This window comes from Scyliorhinus canicula, chromosome 1, assembly GCF_902713615.1.
Source record: "Scyliorhinus canicula chromosome 1, sScyCan1.1, whole genome shotgun sequence".
NCBI classification, from domain to species: Eukaryota; Metazoa; Chordata; class Chondrichthyes; order Carcharhiniformes; family Scyliorhinidae; genus Scyliorhinus; species Scyliorhinus canicula.
In genome coordinates, this window is record NC_052146.1 from 311,943,896 (window position 1) to 311,959,108 (window position 15,213).

At 55.6% G+C, this 15,213-nt stretch overlaps 1 protein-coding gene across 1 annotated transcript; it reads left to right on the forward strand.

The window, feature by feature from the left end:
* Nucleotides 1-367: 367 nt before the first annotated feature.
* LOC119976833 lies at nt 368-14,314 on the forward strand. Its single transcript, XM_038817612.1, has 2 exons — nt 368-475; nt 12,299-14,314. The coding sequence occupies exon 2, from the start codon at nt 12,310-12,312 to the stop codon at nt 13,783-13,785; it is 1,476 nt and encodes a 491-aa protein (XP_038673540.1). The 5' UTR covers nt 368-475; nt 12,299-12,309; the 3' UTR covers nt 13,786-14,314.
* The last annotated feature ends 899 nt before the right edge of the window (nt 14,315-15,213 follow it).

Here is a 15,213-nt window from a genome sequence, read left to right on the forward strand (position 1 = left end):
GCAGTGTTAGAGGCTGTGTTCGCCCCGGGGGGGGGGGGGGGGCAGTGTTAGAGGCTGTGTTCACCCTGGGGGGCGGTGGGGGGGGGGGGGGCAGTGTTAAGGCTGTGTTCACCCCGGGGGGGGGGGGGGGGGGGGGCAGGGGGTGGGGGAGACATTCTACTGGTCCAATTGGAAAGCAGAGTCAGCCTCAGTGAAGCAGCCCCACCCACCAGCAACATCCGACCATCCTGCCTGATCCCAGATCCATGGTTTCCAGGCAGAAATCCAGGCCGGGATTTGGATTTCTCCCCCGGATTGGCCAGGATCAGGAAATCCAGGGAATGCTAACTGGGAGGAGCACTGCCCGGCCCTGTCAGTCTGAGCTCAGTGAGGGAGAGTGTGGCTGCTCCCCTTCCTCTGCTTCTCCTGAGTGGGATTAGGGTGGAGAGACTGAATATCCGCCTGCTCCCTGTGAGGGTAAGAGGGGAGAGAGGAGGTGATTGGCGCAGAAACGTGAGTGGCAGAAATACAGCAACCAGGATGGCATCTAGTTTGGGCAGCACAGGTGACACAGAGTTTAGCTTCACAGCTCCAGGGTCCCAGGTTCAATTCCCGGCTGGGTCACTGTCTGTGTGGAGTCTGCTCGTTCTCCCCGTGTCTGCGTGGGTTTCCTCCGGGTGCTCCGGTTTCCTCCCACAGTCCAAAGATGTGCAGGTTAGGTGGATTGGCCGTGCTAAATTGCCCGTAGTGTAAGGTTAATGGGGGGATTGTGGATCCCCCCATTGGGGGGATTGGGGATTGAGGTGAATTGGCCATGATAAATTGCCTTTAGTGTCCTAAAAGGTTGAGTGGGTTTACTGGGTTACGGGATACGTAGAGGTGAGGGGCATATGTGGGATTCTCTTTCCAAGGGCCGGTGCAGATCCGATGGGCCGAGTGGCCCCCTTCTGCCCTGTAAATACTATATTCTATGTATGATGTGGAGATGCCGGCGTTGGACTGGGGTGAGCACAGTAAGTAGTCTTCCAACACCAGGTTAAAGGCCAACAGGTTTGTTTCAAACACTGGCTTTCGGAGCACGGCTCCTTCTTCAGGTGAATGAAGAGGTTTATACCTCTCCATACCTCTCCATTCACATGAGGGGGTCAGTGACTGAGGTTTGGGGGGGGGGGGGGGGAGAGTGACAGTGAGTGTGAAGGAGTGCGGGGAGAGAGAGTGAGAGTGACAGTGAGTGTGAAGGAGTGCGGGGAGAGAGTGACAGTGAGAGTGAAGGAGTGCGGGGAGAGAGTGAGAGTGAGTGTGAAGGAGTGCGGGGAGAGAGTGAGAGTGACAGTGAGTGTGAAGGAGTGCGGGGAGAGAGTGAGAGTGACAGTGAGTGTGAAGGAGTGCGGGGAGAGTGTGAGAGTAACAGTGAGTGTGAAGGAGTGCGGGGAGAGAGTGAGAGTGACAGTGAGTGTGAGGGAGTGCAGGGAGAGAGAGTGAGAGTGACAGTGAGTGTGAAGGAGTGCGGGGAGAGAGAGTGAGAGTGACAGTGAGTGTGAAGGAGTGCGGGGAGAGAGTGAGAGTGAGTGTGAGTGTGAAGGAGTGCGGGGAGAGAGTGAGAGTGACAGTGAGTGTGAAGGAGTGCGGGGAGAGAGTGAGAGTAACAGTGAGTGTGAAGGAGTGCGGGGAGAGAGAGTGAGAGTGACAGTGAGTGTGAAGGAGTGCAGGGAGAGAGTGACAGTGAGAGTGAAGGAGTGCGGGGAGAGAGTGAGAGTGAGTGTGAAGGAGTGTGGGGAGAGAGTGAGAGTGACAGTGAGTGTGAAGGAGTGCGGGGAGAGAGTGAGAGTGACAGTGAGTGTGAAGGAGTGCAGGGAGAGAGAGTGAGAGTGAGCGTGAAGGAGTGCGGGGAGAGAGAGTGAGAGTGACAGTGAGTGTGAAGGAGTGCGGGGAGAGAGAGTGAGAGTGACAGTGAGTGTGAAGGAGTGCGGGGAGAGAGAGTGAGAGTGACAGTGAGTGTGAAGGAGTACGGGGAGAGAGTGGGAGTGAGTGTGAAGGAGTGCGGGGAGAGAGTGACAGTGAGTGTGAAGGAGTGCGGGGAGAGAGAGTGAGAGTGACAGTGAGTGTTAAGGAGTCAGGGCAGAGAGAGTGAGAGTGACAGTGAGTGTGAAGGAGTGTGGGGAGGGAGTGACAGTGACAGTGAGTGTGAAGGAGTGCGGGGAGAGAGTGAGAGTGACAGTGAGTGCGGGGAGAGAGAGTGAGAGTGACAGTGAGTGTTAAGGAGTCAGGGCAGAGAGAGTGAGAGTGACAGTGAGTGTGAAGGAGTGTGGGGAGGGAGTGACAGTGACAGTGAGTGTGAAGGAGTGTGGGGAGGGAGTGACAGTGACAGTGAGTGTGAAGGAGTGCGGGGAGAGAGTGGGAGTGAGTGTGAAGGAGTGCGGGGAGAGAGAGTGAGAGTGAGTGTGAGTGTGAAGGAGTGCGGGGAGAGAGAGTGAGAGTGACAGTGAGTGTGAAGGAGTGCGGGGAGAGAGTGAGAGTGAGCGTGAAGGAGTGCGGGGAGAGAGTGAGAGTGAGCGTGAAGGAGTGCGGGGAGAGAGAGTGAGAGTGACAGTGAGTGTGAAGGAGTGCGGGGAGAGAGTGAGAGTGACAGTGAGTGTTAAGGAGTGCGGGGAGAGAGAGTGAGAGTGACAGTGAGTGTGAAGGAGTGCGGGGATAGAGTGAGAATGACACTGAGTGTGAAGGAGTGCGGGGAGAGAGAGTGAGAGTGACAGTGAGTGTGAAGGAGTGCGGGGAGAGAGTGAGAGTGCGTGTGAGTGTGAAGGAGTCCGGGGAGAGAGTGAGAGTGACAGTGAGTGTGAAGGAGTGCGGGGAGAGAGTGAGAGTGAGTGTGAGTGTGAAGGAGTCCGGGGAGAGAGTGAGAGTGACAGTGAGTGTGAAGGAGTGCGGGAAGAGAGTGAGAGTGAGTGTGAGTGTGAAGGAGTGCGGGGAGAGAGTGAGAGTGACAGTGAGTGTGAAGGAGTGCGGGGAGAGAGAGTGAGCGTGAGTGTGAAGGAGTGCGGGGAGAGAGTGACAGTGAGTGTGAAGGAGTGCGGGGAGAGAGTGACAGTGAGTGTGAAGGAGTGCGGGGAGAGAGTGAGAGTGACAGTAAGTGTGAAGGAGTGCGGGGAGAGAGAGTGAGAGTGAAGGAGTGCGGGGAGAGAGTGAGTGTGAAGGCGTGCGGGGAGAGAGTGACAGTGACAGTGAGTGTGAAGGAGTGCGGGTTAGAGAGTGAGAGTGAAGGGGTGCGGGGAGAGAGTGAGTGAGAGTGAGTGTGACGGAGTGCGGGGAGAGAGTGAGAGTGAAGGAGTGCGGGGGAGAGAGTGAGAGTGAGTGTGAAGGAGTGCGGGGAGAGAGTGACAGTGAGAGTGAAGGAGTGCGGGGAGAGAGTGAGAGTGACAGTGAGTGCGGGGAGAGAGTGACAGTGAGAGTGAAGGAGTGCGGGGAGAGAGTGAGAGTGAGAGTGAAGGAGTGCGGGGAGAGAGTGACAGTGAGTGTGAAGGAGTGCGGGGAGAGAGTGACAGTGAGAGTGAAGGAGTGCGGGGAGAGAGTGAGTGTGAAGGAGTGCGGGGAGAGAGTGACAGTGAGTGTGAAGGAGTGCGGGGTGAGAGTGAGAGTGAATGAGTGCGGGGAGAGAGTGAGTGTGAAGGTGTGCGGGGAGAGAGTGACAGTGAGAGTGAAGGAGTGCGGGGAGAGAGTGAGAGTGAGTGTGAAGGAGTGCGGGGAGAGTGACAGTGAGAGTGAAGGAGTGCGGGGAGAGAGTGAGAGTGAGTGTGAAGGAGTGCGGGGAGAGTGAGAGTGAGAGTGAGTGTGAAGGAGTGCGGGGAGAGAGAGTGAGAGTGAGTGTGAATGAGTATGGGGAGAGAGTGAGTGTGAAGGAGTGCGGGGAGAGAGTGACAGTGAGTCTGAAGGAGTGCGGGGAGAGAGTGAGAGTGAAGAAGTGCGGGGAGAGAGTGGGAGTGACAGTGAGTGCGGGGAGAGAGTGGGAGTGACAGTGAGTGCGGGGAGAGAGTGAGAGTGAAGGAGTGCGGGGAGAGAGTGACAGTGAGTGTGAAGGAGTGCGGGGAGAGAGTGAGAGTGAAGGAGTGCGGGGTGAGAGAGTGACAGTGAGTGTGAAGGAGTGCGGGGAGAGAGTGACAGTGAGAGTGAAGGAGTGCGGGGAGAGAGTAACAGGGAGAGTGAAGGAGTGCGGGGAGAGAGTGACAGTGAGTGTGAAGGAGTGCTGGGAGAGAGTGAGAGTGAAGGAGTGCGAGGAGAGAGTGAGAGTGAGTGTGAAGGAGTGTGGGGAGAGAGTGAGAGTTACAGTGAGTGTGGGGAGAGAGTGGGAGTGAGAGTGAAGGAGTGCGGGGAGAGAGAGTGAGAGTGAAGGAGTGTGGGGAGAGAGTGAGAGTGAGTGTGAAGGAGTGTGGGGAGAGAGTGAGAGTGACAGTGAGTGTGGGGAGAGAGTGGGAGTGAGAGTGAAGGAGTGCGGGGAGAGAGAGTGAGAGTGAAGGAGTGTGGGGAGAGAGTGAGAGTGAGTGTGAAGGAGTGTGGGAGTGAGTGAGAGTGACAGTGAGTGTGGGGAGAGAGTGGGAGTGAGAGTGAAGGAGTGTGGGGAGAGAGTGAATGTGAGTGTGAAGGAGTGTGGGGAGAGAGTGAGAGTGACAGTGAGTGTGGGGAGAGAGTGGGAGTGAGAGTGAAGGAGTGTGGGGAGAGAGTGAGAGTGAGTGTGAAGGAGTGCGGGGAGAGAGTGAGAGTGACAGTGAGTTAGAATTAGAATTAGAACAGTACAGCACAGAACAGGCCCTTCGGCCCTCGATGTTGTGCCGAGCAATGATCACCCTACTCAAGTCAACGTATCCACCCTATACCAGTAACCCAACAACCCCCATTAACCTTATTTTTTAGGACACTAAGGGCAATTTATCATGGCCAATCCACCTAACCCGCACATCTTTGGATAGTGAGAGGAAACCGGAGCACCCGGAGGAAACCCACGCACACACGGGGAGGACGTGCAGACTCCGCACAGACAGTGACCCAGCCGGGAATCGAACCTGGGACCCTGGAGTGGGGAGAGAGTGAGAGTGAGTGTGCAGGAGTGCGGGGAGAGAGTGACAGTGACAGTGAGTGCGGGGAGAGAGTGGGTGTGACAGTGAGTGTGGGGAGAGAGTGGGAGTGAGTGTGAAGGAGTGCGGGGAGAGAGAGTGAGAGTGAGTGTGAAGGAGTGCGGGGAGAGAGAGTGAGAGTGAGTGTGAAGGAGTGCGGGGAGAGAGTGAGAGTGAGTGTGAAGGAGTGCGGGGAGAGAGTGACAGTGACAGTGAGTGTGGGGAGAGAGTGAGAGTGAGTGTGCAGGAGTGCGGGGAGAGAGTCGGAGTGACAGTGAGTGCAGGGAGAGAGTGGGAGTGAGTGTGAAGGAGTGCGGGGAGAGAGTGAGAGTGAAGGAGTGCGGGGAGAGAGTGAGAGTGAGTGTGCAGGAGTGCGGGGAGAGAGTGACAGTGACAGTGAGTGTGGGGTGAGAGTGGGAGTGAGAGTGAAGGAGTGCGGGGAGAGAGTGAGAGTGAGTGCGAAGGAGTGCGGGGAGAGAGTGAGAGTGAGAGTGAAGGAGTGCGGGGAGAGAGTGGGAGTGAGTGTGAAGGAGTGCGGGGAGAGAGTGAGAGTGAGTGTGAAGGAGTGCGGGGAGAGAGTGGGAGTGACAGTGAGTGCGGGGTGAGAGTGAGTGCGGGGAGAGAGTGACAGTGAGTGTGAAGGAGTGCGGGGAGAGAGTGGAAGTGACAGTGAGTGCGGGGAGAGAGTGAGAGTGACAGTGAGTGCGGGGAGAGAGTGAGAGTGAGTGCGGGGAGAGAGTGACAGTGAGTGTGAAGGAGTGCGGGGAGAGAGTGAGAGTGAGTGCGGGGAGAGAGAGTGACAGTGAGTGTGAAGGAGTGCGGGGAGAGAGTGGGAGTGACAGTAAGTGCGGGGAGAGAGTGAGAGCGACAGTGAGTGCGGGGAGAGAGTGGGAGTGAGTGTGAAGGAGTGCGGGGAGAGAGTGAGAGTGAGTGTGAAGGAGTGCGGGGAGAGAGTGAGAGTGACAGTGAGTGCGGGGAGAGAGTGAGAGTGACAGTGAGTGCGGGGGAGAGAGTGAGAGTGACAGTGAGTGCGGGGAGAGAGTGGGAGTGAGTGTGAAGGAGTGCGGGGAGAGAGTGAGAGTGAGTGTGAAGGAGTGCGGGGAGAGAGTGAGAGTGACAGTGAGTGCGGGGAGAGAGTGCGAGTGACAGTGAGTGCGGGGAGAGAGTGAGAGTGACAGTGAGTGCGGGGAGAGAGTGAGAGTGACAGTGAGTGCGGGGAGAGAGTGGGAGTGATTGTGAAGGAGTGCGGGGAGAGAGTGAGAGTGAGTGTGAAGGAGTGCGGGGAAAGAGTGAGAGTGAGTGTGAAGGAGTGCGGGGAGAGAGTGACAGTGAGTGTGAAGGAGTGCGGGGAGAGAGTGACAGTGAGTGTGAAGGAGTGCGGGGAGAGAGTGAGAGTGATTGTGAAGGAGTGCGGGGAGAGAGTGAGAGTGACAGTGAGTGCGGGGAGAGAGTGAGAGTGACAGTGAGTGCGGGGAGAGAGTGAGAGTGAGTGTGAAGGAGTGCGGGGAGAGAGTGAGAGTGACAGTGAGTGCGGGGAGAGAGTGAGAGTGACAGTGAGTGCGGGGAGAGAGTGAGAGTGACAGTGACAGTGAGTGTGGGGTGAGAGTGGGAGTGAGAGTGAAGGAGTGCGGGGAGAGAGTGAGAGTGAGTGCGAAGGAGTGCGGGGAGAGAGTGAGAGTGAGAGTGAAGGAGAGTGGGAGTGAGTGTGAAGGAGTGCGGGGAGAGAGTGAGAGTGAGTGTGAAGGAGTGCGGGGAGAGAGTGGGAGTGACAGTGAGTGCGGGGTGAGAGTGAGTGCGGGGAGAGAGTGACAGTGAGTGTGAAGGAGTGCGGGGAGAGAGTGGAAGTGACAGTGAGTGCGGGGAGAGAGTGAGAGTGACAGTGAGTGCGGGGAGAGAGTGAGAGTGAGTGCGGGGAGAGAGTGACAGTGAGTGTGAAGGAGTGCGGGGAGAGAGTGAGAGTGAGTGCGGGGAGAGAGTGACAGTGAGTGTGAAGGAGTGCGGGGAGAGAGTGTGAGTGACAGTAAGTGCGGGGAGAGAGTGAGAGCGACAGTGAGTGCGGGGAGAGAGTGGGAGTGACAGTGAGTGCGGGGAGAGAGAGTGGGAGTGAGTGTGAAGGAGTGCGGGGAGAGAGTGAGAGTGAGTGTGAAGGAGTGCGGGGAGAGAGTGAGAGTGACAGTGAGTGCGGGGAGAGAGTGAGAGTGACAGTGAGTGCGGGGAGAGAGTGAGAGTGACAGTGAGTGCGGGGAGAGAGTGGGAGTGAGTGTGAAGGAGTGCGGGGAGAGAGTGAGAGTGAGTGTGAAGGAGTGCGGGGAGAGAGTGAGAGTGACAGTAAGTGTGAAGGAGTGCGGTGAGAGAGTGAGAGTGAAGGAGTGCGGGGAGAGAGTGAGTGTGAAGGCGTGCGGGGAGAGAGTGACAGTGACAGTGAGTGTGAAGGAGTGCGGTTAGAGAGTGAGAGTGAGAGTGAGAGTGAAGGGGTGCGGGGAGAGAGTGAGTGAGAGTGAGTGTGACGGAGTGCGGGGAGAGAGTGAGAGTGAAGGAGTGCGGGGAGAGAGTGAGAGTGAGTGTGAAGGAGTGCGGGGAGAGAGTGACAGTGAGAGTGAAGGAGTGCGGGGAGAGAGTGAGAGTGACAGTGAGTGCGGGGAGAGAGTGACAGTGAGAGTGAAGGAGTGCGGGGAGAGAGTGAGTGTGAGAGTGAAGGAGTGCGGGGAGAGAGTGACAGTGAGTGTGAAGGAGTGCGGGGAGAGAGTGACAGTGAGAGTGAATGAGTGCGGGGAGAGAGTGAGTGTGAAGGAGTGCGGGGAGAGAGTGACAGTGAGTGTGAAGGAGTGCGGGGTGAGAGTGAGAGTGAATGAGTGCGGGGAGAGAGTGAGTGTGAAGGTGTGCGGGGAGAGAGTGACAGTGAGAGTGAAGGAGTGCGGGGAGAGAGTGAGAGTGAGTGTGAAGGAGTGCGGGGAGAGAGTGACAGTGAGAGTGAGGAGTGCGGGGAGAGAGTGAGAGTGAGTGTGAAGGAGTGCGGGGAGAGTGAGAGTGAGAGTGAGTGTGAAGGAGTGCGGGGAGAGAGAGAGAGTGAGAGTGACAGTGAGTGTGGGGAGAGAGTGGGAGTGAGAGTGAAGGAGTGCGGGGAGAGAGAGTGAGAGTGAGTGTGAATGAGTATGGGGAGAGAGTGAGTGTGAAGGAGTGCGGGGAGAGAGTGACAGTGAGTCTGAAGGAGTGCGGGGAGAGAGTGAGAGTGAAGAAGTGCGGGGAGAGAGTGGGAGTGACAGTGAGTGCGGGGAGAGAGTGGGAGTGACAGTGAGTGCGGGGAGAGAGTGAGAGTGAAGGAGTGCGGGGAGAGAGTGACAGTGAGTGTGAAGGAGTGCGGGGAGAGAGTGAGAGTGAAGGAGTGCGGGGAGAGAGAGTGACAGTGAGTGTGAAGGAGTGCGGGGAGAGAGAGTGACAGTGAGAGTGAAGGAGTGCGGGGAGAGAGTAACATGGAGAGTGAAGGAGTGCGGGGAGAGAGTGACAGTGAGTGTGAAGGAGTGCTGGGAGAGAGTGAGAGTGAAGGAGTGCGAGGAGAGAGTGAGAGTGAGTGTGAAGGAGTGTGGGGAGAGAGTGAGAGTTACAGTGAGTGTGGGGAGAGAGTGGGAGTGAGAGTGAAGGAGTGCGGGGAGAGAGAGTGAGAGTGAAGGAGTGTGGGGAGAGAGTGAGAGTGAGTGTGAAGGAGTGTGGGGAGAGAGTGAGAGTGACAGTGAGTGTGGGGAGAGAGTGGGAGTGAGAGTGAAGGAGTGCGGGGAGAGAGAGTGAGAGTGAAGGAGTGTGGGGAGAGAGTGAGAGTGAGTGTGAAGGAGTGTGGGAGTGAGTGAGAGTGACAGTGAGTGTGGGGAGAGAGTGGGAGTGAGAGTGAAGGAGTGTGGGGAGAGAGTGAGAGTGAGTGTGAAGGAGTGTGGGGAGAGAGTGAGAGTGACAGTGAGTGTGGGGAGAGAGTGGGAGTGAGAGTGAAGGAGTGTGGGGAGAGAGTGAGAGTGAGTGTGAAGGAGTGCGGGGAGAGAGTGAGAGTGACAGTGAGTTAGAATTAGAATTAGAACAGTACAGCACAGAACAGGCCCTTCGGCCCTCGATGTTGTGCCGAGCAATGATCACCCTACTCAAGTCAACGTATCCACCCTATACCAGTAACCCAACAACCCCCATTAACCTTATTTTTTAGGACACTAAGGGCAATTTATCATGGCCAATCCACCTAACCCGCACATCTTTGGACTGTGGGAGGAAACCGGAGCACCCGGAGGAAACCCACGCACACACGGGGAGGACGTGCAGACTCCGCACAGACAGTGACCCAGCCGGGAATCGAACCTGGGACCCTGGAGTGGGGAGAGAGTGAGAGTGAGTGTGCAGGAGTGCGGGGAGAGAGTGACAGTGACAGTGAGTGCGGGGAGAGAGTGGGTGTGACAGTGAGTGTGGGGAGAGAGTGGGAGTGAGTGTGAAGGAGTGCGGGGAGAGAGAGTGAGAGTGAGTGTGAAGGAGTGCGGGGAGAGAGAGTGAGAGTGAGTGTGAAGGAGTGCGGGGAGAGAGTGAGAGTGAGTGTGAAGGAGTGCGGGGAGAGAGTGACAGTGACAGTGAGTGTGGGGAGAGAGAGTGAGAGTGAGTGTGCAGGAGTGCGGGGAGAGAGTGACAGTGACAGTGAGTGCGGGGAGAGAGAGTGGGAGTGAGTGTGAAGGAGTGCGGGGAGAGAGTGAGAGTGAAGGAGTGCGGGGAGAGAGTGAGAGTGAGTGTGCAGGAGTGCGGGGAGAGAGTGACAGTGACAGTGAGTGTGGGGTGAGAGTGGGAGTGAGAGTGAAGGAGTGCGGGGAGAGAGTGAGAGTGAGTGTGAAGGAGTGCGGGGAGAGAGTGAGAGTGAGAGTGAAGGAGTGCGGGGAGAGAGTGGGAGTGAGTGTGAAGGAGTGCGGGGAGAGAGTGAGAGTGAGTGTGAAGGAGTGCGGGGAGAGAGTGGGAGTGACAGTGAGTGCGGGGTGAGAGTGAGTGCGGGGGAGAGAGTGACAGTGAGTGTGAAGGAGTGCGGGGAGAGAGTGGGAGTGACAGTGAGTGCGGGGAGAGAGTGAGAGTGACAGTGAGTGCGGGGAGAGAGTGAGAGTGAGTGCGGGGAGAGAGTGACAGTGAGTGTGAAGGAGTGCGGGGAGAGAGTGAGAGTGAGTGCGGGGAGAGAGTGACAGTGAGTGTGAAGGAGTGCGGGGAGAGAGTGGGAGTGACAGTAAGTGCGGGGAGAGAGAGTGAGAGCGACAGTGAGTGCGGGGAGAGAGTGGGAGTGAGTGTGAAGGAGTGCGGGGAGAGAGTGAGAGTGAGTGTGAAGGAGTGCGGGGAGAGAGTGAGAGTGACAGTGAGTGCGGGGAGAGAGTGAGAGTGACAGTGAGTGCGGGGAGAGAGTGAGAGTGACAGTGAGTGCGGGGAGAGAGTGGGAGTGAGTGTGAAGGAGTGCGGGGAGAGAGTGAGAGTGAGTGTGAAGGAGTGCGGGGAGAGAGTGAGGAGTGACAGTGAGTGCGGGGAGAGAGTGAGAGTGACAGTGAGTGCGGGGAGAGAGTGAGAGTGACAGTGAGTGCGGGGAGAGAGTGAGAGTGACAGTGAGTGCGGGGAGAGAGTGGGAGTGATTGTGAAGGATGTGCGGGGAGAGAGTGAGAGTGAGTGTGAAGGAGTGCGGGGAGAGAGTGAGAGTGAGTGTGAAGGAGTGCGGGGAGAGAGTGACAGTGAGTGTGAAGGAGTGCGGGGAGAGAGTGACAGTGAGTGTGAAGGAGTGCGGGGAGAGAGTGAGAGTGATTGTGAAGGAGTGCGGGGAGAGAGTGAGAGTGACAGTGAGTGCGGGGAGAGAGTGAGAGTGACAGTGAGTGCGGGGAGAGAGTGAGAGTGAGTGTGAAGGAGTGCGGGGAGAGAGTGAGAGTGACAGTGAGTGCGGGGAGAGAGTGAGAGTGACAGTGAGTGCGGGGAGAGAGTGAGAGTGACAGTGAGTGCGGGGAGAGAGTGGGAGTGATTGTGAAGGAGTGCGGGGAGAGAGTGAGAGTGAGTGTGAAGGAGTGCGGGGAGAGAGTGAGAGTGAGTGTGAAGGAGTGCGGGGAGAGAGTGACAGTGAGTGTGAAGGAGTGCGGGGAGAGAGTGACAGTGAGTGTGAAGGAGTGCGGGGAGAGAGTGAGAGTGAGTGTGAAGGAGTGCGGGAGAGAGTGAGAGTGACAGTGAGTGCGGGGAGAGAGTGAGAGTGACAGTGAGTGCGGGGAGAGAGTGAGAGTGAGTGTGAAGGAGTGCGGGGAGAGAGTGAGAGTGAGTGTGAAGGAGTGCGGGGAGAGAGAGTGAGTGTGAAGGAGTGCTGGGAGAGAGAGTGAGAGTGAGTGTGAAGGAGTGTGGGGAGAGAGAGTGAGAGTGAGTGTGAAGGAGTGCGGGGAGAGAGAGTGAGAGTGACAGTGAGTGCGGGAGAGAGTGGGAGTGATTGTGAGGAGTGCGGGGAGAGAGTGAGAGTGAGAGTGAAGGAGTGCGGATTGGGGCGATTTGTTGTCCTTGGTGCTTCATTGAGGGTCTGTCTTTGAACCATCTGCCCCTGCACCCCTCTCCCCATTCCTCCTGCTGCCTGCCTTACCACCCCCTGCCCCCTCCCCCTGCCCTCCTCCCCCTGCCCCTGCCAGCAGGCAGGATCCCCAAAACCTCAGCAGCATTCTTCCCTGGGAGCCAATGAGAGAGAGGGAGAAAGAGAGCAGTGAGAGTCCAGAAAAGAGAGAGCGGGAGGGTGAGTTCGCAAGAGAGAGAGAAATAGCAAGAGAGGGTTGATGAAGGGAATGCGGTCGATGTTGTCTATGTGGATTTTAAGAAAGATTTGACAAAGTTCCACATAAAAAGCTAGTTAATAGATTTGAGTCTCATGGAATAGGAGGCTCAATCCCAGAAACAGTGAGTGGTGATAAATGGCTATTCTTTTCAGAATGGACCTCAGTATGTGTTCCCCAAGAGTCACTGCTTTGTTTCAGATTTAGAGAAGACTTGGCATTGAAATAGAGTAAAATTTCAAACTGTTGCGATGTTGCCCACTGTGGAGATGTGGCAGCCAGTGAGAGTGAGGCCAGTGAATCAGCAATGCACCTTGATAGGCTGCACAATGGAGAGATTCAATTTAACCTCCGAAAGTGTGAGCTGATGCATCTGGCAGAAGGTGCAGGGAGCGACTATTGGAGTAATTTTGCTTGTATTGTTTCTCATTGCAGGAACTTTCAGAATGTCGGACAAGCAGTCCAGCACCCAACTCCCCAGCCAAGAGCAAATCTCAAAATGCTTTGATCTGATTCTGCAGTCCCAACTTAACTGGGAGACATTTTTGCTGCCAGTAGTTGAATTTGTCACTGTTTTAAGCGGATTGATTTATCAGGCGGCAGGAGAAAGGGACATTAAACTAAATCAAGGGGGCGCAAAGGGAAAATCCCAGTTTGAAAATCCGGAATCATTGAACAGTTGCCTGATGAAGGTTTGCAACCAAACCTTAAAGTCATTCCAAGAGAACAGAAACAGTCTGGAACAAACCCAGTTGGCCTGTGAGGGGATTGTTGGCCATGTGACGGTTATGGGTGAAGGGTCAGCTCGGGCCCAGCACTTCCCCCAGCAGCTGAACAGCATCAAGAGCTGTGCGCTGCAGTGTAAAGTAAATGCTGATTCTGTGGTAAAAGAGCTGTCCGATCTGACTGATCTCGTCAGTGAGCTGCTGGAGACGAGTGGTGCCTCCCACAGTTCCAGCCAGGATAAACTGAACGAAATAAGGAAAATCTTGAAGGAAAACAAAGAAAGCAATGATTTAGTAGAGAAAGACATGAGAGATTTGGACGCAGAATGGACTGAGGTTTCCCAGAACCGTGAGAGACTGCGCAATGAGCTTGGCGATGTACAGTCAAGCGCTTTCATTGACGAGCTTTGTTTGGAAGGAGCGAAAATGCTGCTCCCAAAAGTTATTGACCTTCTGGCCAGTCCAGGAAACCTTCTGACGGAGCTGCCGAATGGGTTAATGTTTCTCTGCCAGCTGGCGGGCGATCTCATCAACAAAAAATCTGCAGAACAAAACATCGAAATCCTCGGGAAAGTGCGAGAAAAAGCAGCAGAGAAGATTCAGGAAGTCCAGCACAAGTTGGAAGAATCAAACCGTACTTACAACGAAAAGGTGGAGCAGATGAAACGTTTGGGTTCAGAGAGCGAGACACTATTGGGAAAGATAAAGGAGAAGCAAACACAAGAGAGCAAGGTCAGTACAAGTCTGGAAATGCTGACTAAAGGGCTGGGTGCTCTTGGCAGCCTCAAAACCAACTGGTCAGCGATGATCAACTTGATTCGAACCATCGCCTTCATCACTGAAGACTGCCAGAAGGCGTTTGATCAGTTTGGTGCTGTGGGACAGGATGGTCCAGTGATGCTAGCTACCAGTCAGAACCAGATGTCCCAGGCAGTCAGCATCATCAGCACCATTGGAGCCATGACAAAAACCTACGTGGAGATCTACGATGATCACCTGAAGCGTCCGCTGCAGGATATGCGGCCGTTATTGGCCGGACGGGGGTCTTCGAAACTCAAGTTTGAGCAGATGCAGAAAAAATGTCTTGCAGCAACAAAGGCAATAAGCCACAAGGTGACTGAGAATCAAGAAGACTTTAACAAGAAGGCAACTGAAGCCATTGGAAAACTCTCAGCTCTGCATGAACCCAGGAAGTGAATCGAAGAAACAGGAAGAGTTTGGGTGCTGTAGCGTGTTCTGCCAATCAATATGATTAATGTTAATCTTCTGCCTTAGCTTCAATATCAATCCCAGATTTAAATCTATTCAATGATGGAGAATTCACCACTCACTGGCGGAGAGGATTCCAATGACTAACAAGCCATTCAGGGAAAAAGATTCTCCTGGTCTCAATCCGAAATGATTATCCCTCAGCCGGTTTTCCGTTCCTACCTCTGCAGTTGGCGTTAAGCTTCCTGTTGTGGACTCACGGATGTCACTCCCACGGTTGAATTCCTTACTCGTGACATAATGATGCAATTACTATACTAATTATTGTGCAGCACTCATTTTTAAATAGCTTCAATAGCTGATTGCTCAATGTATTTCTCCAAGAAACTGTCCGGAGGGAATGAAATTTGGCACAGTGCTTAGCACTACTGCCTCACAGCGCCAGAGACCCGCGTTTGATTCTGACCTAGGGTCACTGTCTGTGCGGAGTCTGCACGTTTTCCCTGTGTCTGCGTGGGTTTCCGCCGGGTGCTCCGGTTTCCTCCCACAGGTGGATTGGCCTTGCTAAATTGTCCCACAGGTTCGGTGGGGTTACGGGGATAGGTGGTGAATTGGGCCTAGGCCAGGTGCTCTTTCGGAGGGTCAATGCAGACTCGATGGGCCGAATGGTCTCCTTCACTGGAGGGATTCTATGATTCTACGAATTCTCCAAACTAATCTTCCAAAGTACCGTTGCCAATTCCATTTGTGTAGTCATAGAGTCACAGAGTTTACAGTACAGAAAGATCCATTGTGTCTGCACCGACCATCCCATTTTCCAGCAGTTGGTCCGGTCCGTAGCCACGTATGCAATGGCAACATTCTCCTTCAATGTTGTGAGGGTCTCTGCCTCCACCCCCCCTCTCAGGCAGCGAGTTCCAGACTCCCACCCCCCTCTCAGGCAGCGAGTTCCCCATTCCCACCCCCCTCAGGCAGCGAGTTCCCCATTCCCACCACCCTCTCAGGCAGCGAGTTCCCCATTCCCACCCCCCTCTCAGGCAGCGAGTCCCCATTCCCACCCCCCTCTCAGGCAGCGAGTTCCAGACTCCCACCCCCGTCTCATGCAGCGAGTTCCCCATTCCCACCCCCCTCTCAGGCTGCGAGTTCCAGACTCCCACCCCCCTCTCAGGCAGCGCGTTCCCCATTCCCACCCCCCTCTCAGACAGCGAGTTCCCCATTCCCACCCCCCTCTCAGACAGCGAGTTCCCCATTCCCACCCCCCTCTCAGGCAGCGAGTTCCCCATTCCCACCCCCCTCTCAGACAGCGAGTTCCCCATTCCCACCCCCCTCTCAGGCAGCGAGTTCCCCATTCCCACCCCCCTCTCAGGCAGCGAGTTCCCCATTCCCACCCGCCTCTCAGGCAGCGAGTTCCCCATT

Bases quoted from the DNA above. Each gene is read 5' to 3' on its own strand.
- LOC119976833 (XM_038817612.1), top strand. From the start codon at position 12,310: ATGTCGGACAAGCAGTCCAGCACCCAACTCCCCAGCCAAGAGCAAATC.